General features: G+C 45.5%; 5 protein-coding genes across 8 annotated transcripts; 1 reads left to right on the forward strand and 4 right to left on the reverse strand.

Annotated features, from left to right (window-relative positions):
* Positions 1-2,194: 2,194 nt before the first annotated feature.
* Positions 2,195-4,127, reverse strand: LOC100835898 (F-box protein At5g07610). 2 transcript variants are annotated; one of them, XM_003560369.4, is made up of 2 exons: positions 3,973-4,127; positions 2,195-3,853 (listed from the first exon to the last, which is right to left on the reverse strand). In XM_003560369.4, the coding sequence occupies exons 1-2, from the start codon at positions 4,050-4,052 to the stop codon at positions 2,596-2,598; spliced, it is 1,338 nt and encodes a 445-aa protein (XP_003560417.2). In that variant the 5' UTR covers positions 4,053-4,127; the 3' UTR covers positions 2,195-2,595. The 2 variants fall into 2 exon arrangements, with proteins under 2 accessions (XP_003560417.2, XP_014753020.1); XM_014897534.2 differs by having other exon boundaries at positions 3,950-4,109.
* Positions 4,128-5,218: 1,091 nt separating this feature from the next.
* On the reverse strand, positions 5,219-7,226 carry LOC100836207 (putative F-box protein At3g52320). 2 transcript variants are annotated; one of them, XM_010242136.3, is made up of 3 exons: positions 6,699-7,226; positions 6,582-6,623; positions 5,219-6,489 (listed from the first exon to the last, which is right to left on the reverse strand). In XM_010242136.3, the coding sequence occupies exon 3, from the start codon at positions 6,482-6,484 to the stop codon at positions 5,702-5,704; it is 783 nt and encodes a 260-aa protein (XP_010240438.1). In that variant the 5' UTR covers positions 6,485-6,489; positions 6,582-6,623; positions 6,699-7,226; the 3' UTR covers positions 5,219-5,701. The 2 variants fall into 2 exon arrangements, with proteins under 2 accessions (XP_010240438.1, XP_010240434.1); XM_010242132.3 differs by having other exon boundaries at positions 5,219-6,066; positions 6,159-6,489; positions 6,582-7,226.
* A 241-nt stretch (positions 7,227-7,467) lies between these two features.
* Positions 7,468-9,248, reverse strand: LOC100836509 (putative F-box protein At1g50870). The gene is given in 3 exon segments (XM_024456561.1): positions 7,468-8,824; positions 8,827-8,990; positions 9,085-9,248. Coding segments are annotated over 3 exon segments (1,179 nt in total). The 5' UTR covers positions 9,105-9,248; the 3' UTR covers positions 7,468-7,829.
* A 578-nt stretch (positions 9,249-9,826) lies between these two features.
* Positions 9,827-11,651, forward strand: LOC100836821 (F-box protein At5g07610). 2 transcript variants are annotated; one of them, XR_001406519.2, is made up of 3 exons: positions 9,827-9,984; positions 10,072-11,394; positions 11,563-11,651. XR_001406519.2 is itself a non-coding variant. In XM_010242141.3 (2 exons), the coding sequence occupies exon 2, from the start codon at positions 10,090-10,092 to the stop codon at positions 11,236-11,238; it is 1,149 nt and encodes a 382-aa protein (XP_010240443.1). In that variant the 5' UTR covers positions 9,827-9,984; positions 10,072-10,089; the 3' UTR covers positions 11,239-11,537. The 2 variants fall into 2 exon arrangements, 1 of the variants encoding a protein (XP_010240443.1); XM_010242141.3 differs by lacking the exon at positions 11,563-11,651 and having other exon boundaries at positions 10,072-11,537.
* Positions 11,652-13,519: 1,868 nt separating this feature from the next.
* Positions 13,520-14,256, reverse strand: LOC104582103. Its single transcript, XM_010231432.3, has one exon. It carries the CDS (start codon positions 14,084-14,086, stop codon positions 13,640-13,642), a length of 447 nt encoding a protein of 148 aa, XP_010229734.1. The 5' UTR covers positions 14,087-14,256; the 3' UTR covers positions 13,520-13,639.
* Positions 14,257-15,455: the final 1,199 nt, after the last annotated feature.

Genomic DNA, 15,455 nt, shown 5'->3' on the forward strand with positions numbered 1-15,455 from the left:
TGGAATCTGTTTCTTCGCTGGCCGTTTGCAAAGATAAAATGACACGGTATGTCTAAGCACTGGAAGCAGGATGAGGATTGAGGAAGCAGTTTTTCCTGTCTGTTTCTGGTAATTACTCCTATCTGACCCATTGCTTCTATGCATCTATAGCTCACTACACATAGTCCTAGATCCAGTATCAGCATACCCTTTGCTGACCGATGACCTACTTCTTGGAAGATTCTGTCCCAGTTAGCTGCGGCTCTCAACTCTTAAGTGGCCGTGGTCTTTTCATGTCTGCATTAGCTGAAGGCCTGTAACAAATTTCAGGTTGTTCCCTTTTCTCCATTGTTGTATGAGATGCCTTGGATGTATAGAAATTAAAAACAGAGAACACTTTGGATGTGGTGCTTTTGCCACACAGAAAAAGAGAATGCTTCAAAGTTTTGGAAAGTGTCATCTTACGACAACAGTGGCTAGGGGTGCAGCAGATACAAGGTTTCAGTTCAGTTTGTGTTTGTCTGTGGGACGCTTGACGCTGAAGCTCGGGCTCCGGATCGGAGCCATGACAGACACTCGTCTTAGAAAGTGGACGGCATGCTATTTCAGACTCTTTTAACATGCCGACCTGAACCAAACCCACGAAGGAAGAGAATGCAAGTCTTCTCAGGAAATTTTGTATTAGAAAGAAATTGTTTAATGAAATAGTGAAATCCAAGCACAGCATGATGATGTGTTCCGAACAATGTTTCATATTTAAAAAAAGCCACGAGTAATTAGCGCCAAATTAAGTAAGTGGCCCTGTTTTCATCAAAAGTGTTTCATATCAACACATCACATCACATCATTAGCATACAAAGCAATGGTTTACATGGTCTCTGTCGATTAGATTGATGCTTCAACTTGCCCCCCCAAGTGTAACTGGGTAAATATGAGATCTGAGTAAGCTACATCATAATCATTAAGGAGGCCTTTTATTATCATAGTAACTGGACATGCAGAGGCAGCAGTCTACCACGAGCATGCAGAAACAAGTAGATGATACACCAGAAAGTACATTAAAAATTCCAGTAACTACTCGCAGAGAAATCAGCCAAGTTGCTTCCATACTGAACTACAATTGTTCCAAACTTGAAAACATGCAGACATCAGCACTCAACTTAGGTACCAATGGTTATGCACTTTTAAGAGAAATCAGCCAAGTTGCCTCCTTAATGAACCACCATTCCGTTAGAGAAAACGAGAACCAAATTCAAGCACACATACCAAACCTACTGCACATAAGCACGAACAGTGGAGTCCTTCCTACCCAAGAACGAGAGTAATACAGTACATGCATGGTTCATGGTAGTGGTAAAAAACAGCAGTGATAAAACTTGATGGGCTAGGCACTGAAAATAATCAGGATTCAGGAGTAATGCCGTCTTACAACAATGGTGTCGTGTCATGCAACAACACAAGGAAAGTTTCAGTTTGCCTGTGGGATGCAAACTGAAACACATACTCCCTCCGTCCCATATTAAGTGACTCAAATTTGTCCAAATATGAATGTATTTATGTCTAAAAAATGTCTAGATACATGTAACAGAAAGTCACTTAATACGAGATGGAGGGGATACTTGTTTCAGTATTATAGGACGTCAAAATTTTGAAATTCACTCAGAACATTTGGTTAAGCTAGATAACAGAAACAATACTCGAGTGAGACAAAACCATTTTCGGTATGAGGCTACAAGAAAACAGGCATAGACGGAAAAATCTACGTGTGAGGTGGGGCGGGTAGTATAGTGTGTTACAACGAGCCCGCCAGTTTTTTTCCAGTGAGATGGAGTTCGCTACCGGACGACAGTCTGTGGGAGGCTTGACGCTAAAGCCCTGGCTCCGGATCGGAGCCATGACAGACACTTGTCTTAGAAAGTGAAAGGCATTCTATTTCAGACTCTTTTAACCTACCAACCTGAACCAAACCCACAAACAAAGAGGATGCATGCGAGTCTTCTCAGGAAATTTTGTATTAGAAAGAAATTGTTTAACGAAACAGTGAAATCCTAGCACAGCTTGATGATGTGCTGCTAACAACTCTATTTAAAACAAGCCACAAGCAGTTAGCACCAAAGTGGCCCTGTTTTCATCCAAAGTGCTTCACCGTCAACAAATACATATCTAGCAGAAACGAGACTGATCTCACACATCACAACAATAGCACACAAAGCGATAGTTCACCAGGTCTCTGTTGATTAGATTGATGCTTCAACTTCGCCCCCCAAGTGCAAATAGAAGATCTGAGTAAGCTACATCATAATCGTTGATCAGGCCTTTTATTATCATACTAACCGGACATGCAGAGGCAGCCGTCTACCACTAGCATGCAGAAACAAGTACATACACCAGAAAGTACATTAAAAATTCCAGTAACTAGAAATCAGCCAAGTTGCTTCCATACTGAACTACAATTGTTCCAAACTTGAAAACATGCAGACATCAGCACTCAACTTAGAGAAAACGAGAACCAAATTGAAGAAGCCATACCACGCGCTCGCTACTCCATAGCAGCAAACAATTGACTCCAACCATACCAGATCCACTTAAAAAGGGGCCATCATTCTTATACTGATGTCACAAGCCGGACATATGCGGGATCTCGCTAGCATCCCTAACGTGTAATGATGGTAACTCTGCATACAACGGCACATACGGCAGATATGGCGGCCGGCCATCTTCAAGGTCGCAGATCACTTTGACTTGCCGAGAATCCATATCGTAGGACCTGAATGTGGAATACCTCCACCCCACAGCAAAGAATATCAAGTTACAGTCCGGATGAATAGCAATCCAATCGAAGTCCTCGTAGCTAAAAGACGACATCCCTTTGAATATGTATGCCATTTCAACGCTATGTTTGAACTTCCATTCTTTGCTGCCATAGTCCTCAAGAACATAAACCACAAGTCGAAAGGCAGCACCATCTTCACCTCCCTGAAAATTGGCATAGTGCAAGCGGCCCTGAGACCACTGGATTAAACCACAAAGCACACCGCCAGGGACACCGAAGTTCATCCATGTTTCCGCCTCCGTGTCCACCGCAGCTAGACGACAGGTGTACTCACGGTCAAAGGCGTGAAAGTGCAGATTGCCATTACCAAAGACACTCGCTGACCGACGCTTGGTGTGCCTGATAAGTTGGTCCGATCTCTTCTCCTTATGAACCCATCCCCCGGTTTCCGACGAGTACACCGACACTCCGGTTTCGGTGTCATGCACCGAGAATATGGACAAGAAATGGGCCCTGGGATCAAGCTCCTCGACGAACTCAAACACATGGAAATGCGGCGACACGGCCGGGTCAAAGCCCAGCCACGCGGTGCGTTCCATGGTGAGACGAGTCAGCTTGTCCTCCTGGCCGGAGTCCGGCAAGGCTGCCCACTCTTCCGTGGCAGGATTGCACACGATGTAACGGAAATCGCCGTACTTGCCAGAGACGTCGTACCAGCGGAAGAGGAGGAGGCCATTGCAGGAGTCCAGCAGATCGAGGCGCCGGTGGCTGGGCAGGAAAGCAAAAGAGGTGTCGATCGGCGGGCGGCAGCATTGAGTCCCGCCGAGATTGGTGAAGACGACAGGTGATTCCAGGAAGCGCTGCTCCGTTTTGCGGCTGCTGCCGCTGTAGAAGAAGCCGGCCAGCGTTTGGGGGAGCCTCTTGCGGTGATGGGGGTCGTTGGTGAGGCCCAGCCAGTGCTTGGAGACGCACTTGAAACGGCAGAGCGACTTGGCCGGGACGCGCGACAGGATCTCCACCAGGATGTCGTCAGTGATTCTGTCGACCGCCATTGGCGATGCTGCGAGAAGAAGAAGAAGAGGAGCAAGAAGACCTGGCGACCTGCATAAACATGGGAGCAGCAGGATCGGTCGGAATAATTTTACAGCTCAAGACCGAACAAATCTTACAAGCGAATTTGCTCTAAAAAAATCTTACAAGCGAATTGACCTCAGACGGACCTGATCAGGAAGCTACTGGGGATCGGAGCCAGAGGTAGAAGAAGCAACAAAGAATAAAAGAGGGTTCTGAATCTTCCCATCACTAAGGACTTGGCTTTTATAGGCCCTCTCCCACTCTCACACAGACACACCGGCCCACACAACTTCACTGAAGGTCAACCTCCCCAACGCGTCTGCTCCGCTGGATGGCTAAGATAGCATGTGCCACGCGCTGATTTTAAAATTACAAGGATCAAAACTGGATGACGAGACGTGTCATATCAATGGCATTAAGTAAGTTCATCTAGATTATAGATCGGATGGAGAAAGAGATACAATCCCAGTTGACTGCCAGCAGGATCAGAGACACTTCCACACGGAAACACGAACCACTCGGGGTGCCTTTGCCACACACAAAAGGATACTCCTAGAACACTTCCAAGTTTTTGGAAGTGTCATCTCACAACACTAGGAGCTAGCGGTGAAGCAAATACCAGGAGAGTTTCAACACTGGGAGCTAGTGGTGCAGAAAACTGAACTGAAACCAGAGCCCTGCTACAGAGCCATGGCAGCCACTTGATTCAGTGTGCGTCAAAAAGAAGATGCAAGTCTTGTGGAGCTGAATACCATGGGAAGTGGAGGGCTTCCTGTTTCAGACTCTTAATCTACCTACCTGAACAAAACCCATGAACAAACAGGATGCAAATTTTCTGAGTGTTAGAAAGAAATTGTTTAACAGAAGTGTAAAATCCAAGCACAAGCTTCATGATGTGCTGCTAACAATGTTTCCTAGTTAAAATAGGTCACAAGTTGTTAGCACCAAAGGAAGTGGTGGCACTGTTCCAAAGTGTTTCACAATCAACAAACACATATCTGGCAGTAAAGGAAAAATGATCTCACACATTATATCATTAACAAACAAGCGATAGTTTTCTAGGTCTCTGTAAATTAGATTGATGCTTCAACTTCCCCCAAGTGCAAATAGATCTGAGTAAGCTACATCATAATTATTGATCAGGCCTTTTATTATCATAGTAATCGGACATACAGAGGAACCACTAGCATGGAGTACATACAACAGAGTACATTGAAAATTCCAATACGCAGAGAAATCAACCAAGTTGCCTTCACAACTGAATAAACTACCATTGCTCCAAACTTGAAAACATGCAGACATCAGCACTCAACTCAGAGAAAACGAGAACCAAATTGAAGAAGACATACCACCGCAGCAAACAATTGACCCCTACCATATCTGATCCACTTAAAAAGGCCAGCAGTCTTATATGACGTCACAAGCTGGACATATGCGGGATACTGCTAGCATCCCATGGCAACTCTGCGTACAACGGCATATATGGTAGATATGGCGGGCCGCCACCTTCAAGATCGCAGATCACTTTGAGTTGCTGACTATCCATATTGTAGGACATGAATGTGGAACAATTAATCGACGCCAGAGTGAAGAAGATCAAGTTATGTTGTGGATGAATCGCAATCCAATCCAAGTCATCAAGGCAAACAGACATCCCTTTGAATATGTATGACTTTTCAACGCTGTGCTTCAATATCCATTCTTTGCTGTCATAGTCCTCAAGAACATAAACTACAAGTCGACATGCAACGCCATTTTCGCCTCCCTGAAAATTGGCATAGTGCAATCGGCCCTGTGAGCACTGAACAAAACCGTCAAGCAGTCCATCGGGTACAGCGAAGTTGGTCCATGTTTCCGCCTCGGTGTCCACTGCAGCTAGACAACTGGATAACTTATGGTCAAAGGCATGAAAGTGCAGATTGCCATTAAGAAAAACAGTTGCTGACCGAAACCTAGTGAGCAAGACAAATTGGTTCGGCCTCTTCTCTTTATGAACCCATCCTCCCGTTTCGGACGAATACACTGATACTCCCGTTTCAGGCGAGTACACTTTGAATGACACTTGGCTGATTCCGGCGAGGAAACTGAGCTCAGGGCCCGCTCCTCCTCCTCCAATTCAAACACATGGAAATGCGGCGACACGGCCGGGTCGAAGCCCAACCGGGCCGTGCATGCTGTGCTGAGTGTGCTCGGCTTGTCCGCCTGGCCGGAGTCTGGCAGCACGGTCCATTTCTCCGTGGCTAGATTGCACACGACGTAACGGAACTGGTTATCTTTTTTGTTCTTTTTCTTTTGCGCAAGGAACTGGTTGTCTTTGGCGTAGACGTCATACCAGCGGAAGAGGAGGAGGCCGTTGCAGCAGTCCAACAGATTGAGGCGCTGGTGGCTTGGCAGGAAGGCGAAGGAAGTGTCGATCGGTGGGCAACCGTGGCTCCCTGAGAGACTGGTGAAGACAATAGGTGATTCCAGGAACTGCCCCTCGGTTGTGCTGCTGTAGAAGAAGCCGGTCAGGGTTTGGGGGAGCTTCTTGAGGTAGTTGCGGTCGTTGGTCAGGCCCAGCCAGTGCTTGGAGACGCACTTGAAGCGGCAGAGCGACTTGGCGGGCACGCGCGAGAGGATCTCCACGAGGATGTCATCGGTGATTCCATCGACCGCCATTGCCGCTGTGGGGAGAAAAAGAGGAGCAAGACATGAACAAACAAATCCTACGCCGGAATGCAGCTCAAGACCGAACATATCTTGCGATCGAACTAACCTCTGATACCAGGTGTAACGCCTCGTTGCCACCGACGGGTTGCTGGGACGTGAGAGGATGGATCTGAGGAAACTGGGGATCAGAGCTAGAGGTAGAAGAAGCAACGAGGGAGGATACCTTTTCTTTTCTGAATCTTCCCATCACATACGACTAGGCTTTTATAAGCCCTCGCCCACTCCACACAGACACCTCCAGCGCACACACTTCACAGGTCAACCTTCTCTACGTGTCTGCTCCGCGGACAGCTAGATAACATGCCTTCTTAATTCCGCGTCACCACTTGCAGCTTTCAGAAGTTCCAGTTATTGGCATATACTATATAATATCTTGTACATAGTGCTGTCGTAACCAGATCAAGATAAAGTAATGTGGCCTCCTCTGGAGACAGATCAAGATAATGTTCTTTACTAATTATTTCCTACCATCCTACGATACTTGTTGACTGTTGACAACAGTGGCTAGTGGTGTCTTTGGGAGGCTTGAAGCTGAAACCGGAGCCCTGCTACAGACCCTTGACCGACACTTGTTTTAGACCGCATGCTATTTCAGACTCTTTTAACCTACCTACCTTAACAAAACCCACAAACAAAGAGGATAAAAGTCTTCTGAAGAAATTTTGCGTTAGAAATATTTTTAATAAAAGAGTGAAATCCAAGCACAGCTTGATGATGTGTTCCCAAGTTTCCTATTGTAAACAGGCCACAAGTAATTAGCACCAAAGGAAGTGGCACTGTTTTCATCCAAAGTGTTTCACCATCAACAAATATACATATCTAGCAGTAAAGGAAACTGATCTCACACATTATATCATTAGAAGACAAGTGATAGTTTACTAGGTCTCTGTCAGATTGATGCTTCAACTTCCCCCAAACGCAAATACAAGATCTGAGTTTAAGCTACGTTACAATCATTGATCGGGCCTTTTACCAAATGATCATAGTGCTTTCGCTCTAGCACTCTGTGAAGCTAACTGAACACGCGGAGGAACCATTAGTAGGCCCAAAACAACATAACGTACACTAAAAAAAATATACATGCAACTACTCGTAGAGAAATCAGCCAAGTTGACTCCATACTGAACTACCATTGCTCCCAAACTTGAAAACATGCAGACAACAACACTCTAGTTAGAGAAAACAAGAGCCAAATTGAAGAAGACATACCAAGTCCGCCGTTCCATAGTAGCGAACAATTGACTCCTACCATATAAGATCCACATATAATGGGACCAACAGTCTTTTACTGATGTCATGCATGCAGTGATGGTAACTCTGCATACAACGGCACGTATGGCAGATATGGCGGCTGGCCATCTTCACATTTGCAGATCACTTTGACTTGCCGGCAATCCATGTTATAGCACATGAGTCTGACATCCCACCCCAGAGTGAAGAAGATCAAGTTACATTCTGGATGAATAGCAACCCAATCAAAGTCCAGATCAAGGCGAACATCAATGCCTTCGAGTATGTATGACATGTCAAAGCTGTGCTTCAATATCCATTCTTTGCTGTCATAGTCCTCGAGAACACACACTACTAGTCGAACAGCAACACCATCTTCACCCCACTGAAAATTGGCATAATGCAAGCGGCCCTGTGGCCTCTGAATAAAGCCATCAACCAGACCAGCAGGGACGGCAAAGTTGGTCCATGTTTCCCCCTCCGTGTCCACCGCAGCTACACGATGGGCTAAGCAACGGCCATCGGCTTGAAAATGCAGATTATCATTAAGAAAGACAGTTGCTGACGGCAATGGATGACAAAGGAGCCTGATTTTTTCATGCCATCTCTTCTCCTTATGAACCCATCTTCCAGTTTCAGACGAATACACTGCCACTCCTGTGAGGTCAGGGTCCCAGTGATCCTCCTCCGACAACTCAAACACATGGAAATGCGACGACACGGCCGGGTCGAAGCCCAACCGCACGGTGCTCACGTCAGCGTAAAGAGATGTGCTCAGCTTGTCGGTCTGGCCGGAGTCCGGCAACACGGCCCACTGCTCCATGGCGGGGTTGCAGACGACGTAACGGAACTCGTCGCCCTGGGCGGAGACGGCGTACCAGCGGCAGAGGACGAGGCCGTTGGAGCAGTCCAATAGCTCAAGGCGCCAGTGGTTGGGCACGAAGGCGAAGGAGGCGTCGATCATAGGGCAGCCGCTCCCGGGGATGTTGGTGAAGCGGAGAGCTGATTCCGGGAGGGAGTCCTTGACGGTGCTGCTGTAGAAGAAGCCGGCGAGGGTTGGGGGAGCTTCTTGCGGTGGTGGGGATCTGTTGTGAGGCCCAGCCAGTGCTTGGAGACGCACTTGAAGCGGCAGAGCGACTTGGCGGGCACGCGCGAGAGGATCTCCACCAGGATGTCGTCGGTTAGCCGCTCCGCCGCCATCCCGCCGTGGGGTGGAAATGTAGATCTGCAAGCACACACGCATGTACAAATGGAGGAGGAGAGGTCAAGGGTGGAAGGAGGGCTGCGATTATTGATGCTTCCGGCACTGGTATGCGTACCTGACGCGAGTTGATCCCATGGGTCACGGGGGAGAGCGACCCGCCGGGGTGGCTTGAGAAAGTGGTGGTGGTGGCGGCGCCGTCGACGGAGGGGAAGGGAGCGAAACCTACCGCTACCCGAAGGTTTCGAGCCCAGGCTAGATACTATTTTTGTCTGGAACTAAAGTGAAAAGAATTAGAAAATTATTTTTGCCGCGAGGACTCGCTTGATTCTAATTTTTTGTCGTGGTTTTAGTTCAGTTTAATCAGAGGGTAAATTTTTATCGTGGTACAAGAAACAAAAATTTAGGATCGAAGAAAGTACTAAACTGAAGGTTGTAAAACAAACTATCAAACTAAAAGTGTTTATTCATTTTTAATACTTCCTCCGTCTAACAAAAGATGTCTCAAGTTTATCAAAATTTGGATGTATCTAAACATGACTTAGTGTATAGATGCATTCAAATTAGTCAAAGTTGAGACATTTTTTGTTGGACAGAGGGAGTACTAATATTATTTATTATCAAGTTTTTTATATGATGAATGAAATTATTCCAATATTTCTATTATGAAATCAGGATAAGAGGTACATATAAATATTATGCTCTTATTTATTGGGAGTACTAAAAAAATTAATGCAAATTTACAGAATCTTCAAAAAATGCCATTTGAAAGATGTCACTGCTGTGGTATTTTCAAATTCGCTAAAATTGCGGTGACATACGTCGAATTAAGCAAAACTGAAAAGAAAAACACTTCGGTGGCAGTTACTGTAGTAGACCGCTACTCCTATTAGTCTTGTCGTGAATCCAGACCCCCCGGCCGCCTGTTTCCGTCCTCCGTCCCCTATTCTCCGCTCCACGCCGAACTTCCATAGCCGGCGCCGTAGATTGCAGCCACCGCACCGGGAGCCCGTAAGGGGTACGCCTGATTCCCGTATCTCCTTGCTCGTCTTCCAGTTCCTCCCTCCCTCCACGGATCTGTAAACATTTCTCATTTCTTGCCCAGATTTGCCTGCATCGACGGATGGATCGCGTCAAGAAGACGAGCAGCCCCGCCGCCGACCTCACCGACGACCTCATCGTGGAGATCCTCTCGCGTCTCCCGGCCAAATCGATCTGCCGTTTCAAGTGTGTCTCCCCGCACTGGCGCAGCCTCATCACCGACCGCGCCAACCGCAGGAAGCTCCCCCAAACCCTCTCGGGCTTCTTCCGCCACACCGTCGGGCAAGACGGACACAACGAACCTATATCAGTTCCTGTTTTTTACAGCATCGTCTCTGGGTTGGGGGAGGAAGAGAAGCATGTTCGTGACCCCTCATTGTCCTTCTTGCCCGGCTGCTACAAGACAATTATTCCGAAGGACTGCTGCAATGGCCTGCTCCTGTGCCTCTGTTGGAAGGGTTCTCCCAAAGACGAGTCCAACTATGTGGTGTGCAATCCTGCTACGGAGAAATGGGTGATCTTGCCACAGTCTGACCAGGCCAGCCAATTGTTCGTCAGGCATGTGGGTTTTGATCCCGCCGTCTCCTCCCATTTCCACGTGTTCTCCGTCCTCGAGGGTCTGGACGGGTATACCACTGGAGTAGATGTGTACTCGTCCGAAGCAAAAGCTTGGAGTTACAAGGAAAATGGCTGGGCCGATGAAACTGTGTTGTATGAACCAAGTGTCTTTCTCAATGGCATGATGCATTTCGTCTCCTGTGAATTTACAATAGTTGCATTGGACACACAGGGCAAGTCATGGAGGACCATTCCTCTGTTGCAAACCATGGGTTATGAAGATTACTTCTACGGGAATTGTGCTATTATTGGTCAGTCCCAGGGTCACTTGCATTATCTAAATGTTAGGGAAAGAGATGCCTCTACACTATCAGTCTGGACTCTTAGTAACTATTGCAGTGGTGAATGGCTCTTCAAGTACAACATTAACATTTTCCAGCTTTTCGGATGGAAGGATGTCATCAATCAACGCCAATGGGACTATACTTTGGTTGCAATCCATCCAGAATGCAGTTTGATTTTCTATATTTTGCATCATGAGAATATGCTACTATCATATGACATGGATCATGGGAAAGTTCACGTTATCCGCAAACTCAAAGAACATTACTATGGAGCTACATACATTCCATATGTTCCCTTGTTCACGGAGTCATTGGTTGATCATGAATAGATATGCTTCTCCCACACGGAGTCATTGGCTGATCATGCATAGATATGCTTCTCCCAGAGTAAATGCCAACAACTGTTTTCGTAAGGTTACAGTGATGTCTTTTCAATTCCTGTGTCTTGAGCCGTGATATAATTAAACTCTGGAGTGGCAACTTAGGTATTTAATTCCGTGATACTTCTGTTTGTGCTATGCATGCATACCCACTTTTATTTTGTCAATAACTTTAGTTATACCATGGAGATCTTGTAACTTGACATTACATCATCAGTGATTCAGTTAATCCAACCTTTTTGTGACTAGTTAGCAGCACTTTTATCCATGCAGAGGCGCTGCTTTTTGTATTGAGTCATATGAGAAGAATGAATAACCTAATAAGAGAAATAAAGGCACAAATTGTGTCTCAGTCTGGATTATTGATGACTATTGCAGTGGTGAATGGCTCTTCAAGTACAACGTTAAAATTTTCCAGCTTTTCGGATGGAAGGATGTCATCAATCAACGGGACTATACTTTGGTTGCAATCCATCCAGAATGCAGTTTGATTTTCTGTATTTTGAATCGTGAGAATATGCTACTATCATATGACATGGATCATGGGAAAGTTCACGTTATCCACAAACTCAAAGAAAAATTGTATGGATCTCCATACATTCCATATGTCCCCTTGTTCACCGAGTCATTGGCTGATAGATATGCTTCTCCCAAAGTAAATGCCAACAGCTATTTTCTTAAGGTGACACAGATGCCTTTCCAATTCTTGGATCTTGAGCTGTGACAAAATTAAACCATGGAGCAGCAACTTAGGTATTTCTTTTCATGATATTTCTGTTTGTGTTTTTTATGCATACCCACTTTTATTTTGTCAGTAACTTTACTTATACCATGGAGATCTTGTAACTTGACATTACATCATCAGTGATTCAGTTAATCCAACCTTTTTGTGACTAGTTATATATGTCGACACTTGTTAGCTGCACTTTCGTACATGCAGGGGCGCTGCTTTGTATTAAGTCATAAGAGAAGAAATAAATAAGAGAAATAAAGGCACAAGTCGTGTCTTAATCAAAATATTTGGTGTGTCTTAGTCAAAGTATTTATACTGCTCAATGCTTAATCCAACACAACCGTGGGTTAAAGACAGCTGTACTTAGAGAGAACTGTAGAAACTAAAAGCATTTCTGATTCTGTGCCGTCTTGGATACTGAATGTGAAGACTACAAAGGAATCATGCCCAGTAAATAAGGCTGCAATACTGGCTTCTTCAGATGAAAAAAGAGAACAAGATTGTTAGACGACATCTGACTTCAGGGTGGCGAGCTTAATCAGTAACCATGTAAGATGTAACATTGGAAGATACATAATGGCCAAGCATAGAACTACAGAATCTCTCCTAAAACTGCCTTCCAGTGTTCTCAGAAAAGTTTGTGTTAAAAGAAGTTGTTTAACAGAATGAATGAACATTAAGATTTAAGCCCAGCCTGTTAATTTGCTTGTAACAACATTTTCTATATTCAGTTAAAAAACAACAACATTTCCCATTCGAAACAGGCCACAAGCAATTAGTACCAGATGAATTGCACTGTTTTCGTCCAACGTGTTCACCATGAACAAACACATATGTTGATATGTAGCAGTGAAGGAACCTGATTTCACACATATTATCATTAGCCGACAAGCCATAGCTTACCAGGTCTTTGTCCTTAAATTGACGCTTCTATTTTTTTTCTCCAAACTGCAAATGGAAGGTCTAAATTTGAGCTGCGTGATAATCATCAAAACACTCTGCGAAGCTAACCGAACATGGGGAGTACCATTAGATACATAAACAACTACAGAAAACAGAAAGTACATTAGCAATTTAAATAACTACACTCGAAGAAATTAGCCAAGATTTGTCCATACTGAACCACCATTGCTCCAAGCATGAAAACACAAAGACATAACAACTCCAGTAACTAGAGAAAAGGAGAAACAAAACCAAGCCCTCTGCTTCATAGCATGAACAATCAACTATTCGAAGATCCACTTCTTATAAAGGGCAAAGGCACCAGCAGTCTCATAATGATGTCACGTGTGCAACGATGGTAACTCCGCATACAGCGGCACATATGGCAAATATGGCAGCTTGCGATGTTCGAGATTGATGATCACTTTGAATCGCCGACGATTCATATCATAGCACATGAAAGTGATGTCGTATGGTGCTTGCCCTGCAGTGAAGAAGATCAAGTTACATTCTGGATGAATCACGATCCAATGCAAGTCCCCATCCAAGCTAACATATCTCGTTCCGAATTGGTAAATTTCAACGCTATGCTTCAATGTCCATTCTTTGCTATCATAGTCCTCAAGAACATATACTACCAATCGAACATCAGCACCATGCGGCGACACGGTCGGGTCAGAAGCCCAAACGTGTGATGCCAGCCACGCTGCCGGCAAGGGCGGCCTTGCTGGTGGCCGGCAATGCGGCCCGCTCATCGGCAGCGGGAGTGGTGATGATGTAGCCGTACTCCTCGTCGGTTGCCTTTGCGGAGACTTCGAACCACCGGTAGAGGAGGAGGCCGTTGCAGCAGTCGAGGAGTTGGACATGCTGGGGGAAGGACTGGGAGGCGTTCCCGGAGATGGTGGTGAAGTGGAGAGTTGATTCTTCCTCAGCCTTGCCCATGGTGCTGAAGAAGCCGGTCAGGGATTGTCGGAGCTTCTTGCGGTGGTGGCGGTCGTAATTGAGGCCCAGCCAGCGCTTGGAGACACACTTGAAGCGGCAGAGCGAATTGGCCGGGACCCACGAGAGGATCTCGATGACGATGTCGCCGGTGAGCCTTTCTGCTTCTTCGGCTGTCGCCATCCTGCTGTGGGTAGGAGAAGAAGAGGAGGAAGATCTGGACAAACAGGGATGGAGTTAGTGTTGGAAATATGCCCAGAAGCAATAATAAATTAGTTATTATCATATTTCCTTGTTCTTGATAAATGTTTATTATCCATGCTATAATTGTATTGACGGGAAACTAAATACATGTGTGGATAAATAAACAAATACCGTGTTCCTAATGCGCCTCTACATTAGCTCGTTGATTAAAAGATGGTTAAGGTCTCCTAACCATAGACATGTGTTGTCATTTATTAACGAGGTCATGTCATTAGGAGAATGATGTGATGGACAGACCCAAACCTAAGCATAGCTTTTGATCGTGTCACTTAAGTTTAAATTGCTAATGCTTTTATTATGTCAAGTATCATTTCCTTAGACCATGAGATCATGGCACTCCCTAATACCGGAAGAATACTTTGTGGACATCAACCGTCATCTCGTAACTGAGTGATCATAAAGGTGTTCTTCAGGTATGTCGGAAGGTGCTTGTTGGATTGTATGGATCAAGACTGGGGTTTGTCACTCCATGTGACAGAGAGATATCTCTAGGCCCTCTCAATAATATAACATCCTAATGAGTTTGCAACCATGTGAAAAATGTGTTTAGTCACGGGGATATTACATTGCGGTACGAGTAAAGAGAACTTACCGGTAACGAGATTGAACTAGGTATGGTGATACCGACGATCAAATCTCGGGCAAGTAATATATCGCGAGACAAAGGGAAATTGATACCGGATTAATTGAATCCTCGACATCATGGTTCAACCGATGGACATTCAGGTCCTGCTATGGGTTATTGATCGGAGAGGTGTCTCGGTCATGTCCACGTGTTCTCGAACCCGTAGGGTCACACACTTAACGCTTAATGTCGCTAGGGTTTGATGAGATAAAAGGAGGTGCCGTCGGTTTTGCACTAAGATTGATCTCATCGAAAGTTCCACTACGCCAACAACGATCCCGTGATCGTAACACTGTGGTCTACGAGGGTATGATGATCATAATCCCTCTTGTTACTTACATCTAGTAGATATGATCTTGGGTTTCTTCCGCACTTCTTGTAAGAATTTTTTTGTTTTCCATGCAACGAACCCATGAGTGGTATCGGAGCTAGATATAGGCGTAGATGTTTTATACAAGTAGAACACAACTTGGTTGTGGACGTTGATGTTCATGTTGCTACCTCTTTTGTGCACTTCGGATTTTGTGGGATAGTGGGATGAAGCGGCTCGGACCAACCTTACTTGTCATCGCACAAGAGACCGGTTCCGCAATTGACATGCAACTTGTATTGCATATGCGGCTGGCGGGATTTTGTGGGATAGTGGGATGAAGCGGCTCGGAC

This window comes from Brachypodium distachyon, chromosome 1 (assembly GCF_000005505.3).
Source record: "Brachypodium distachyon strain Bd21 chromosome 1, Brachypodium_distachyon_v3.0, whole genome shotgun sequence".
In the NCBI taxonomy this organism is placed as follows: Eukaryota; Viridiplantae; Streptophyta; class Magnoliopsida; order Poales; family Poaceae; genus Brachypodium; species Brachypodium distachyon.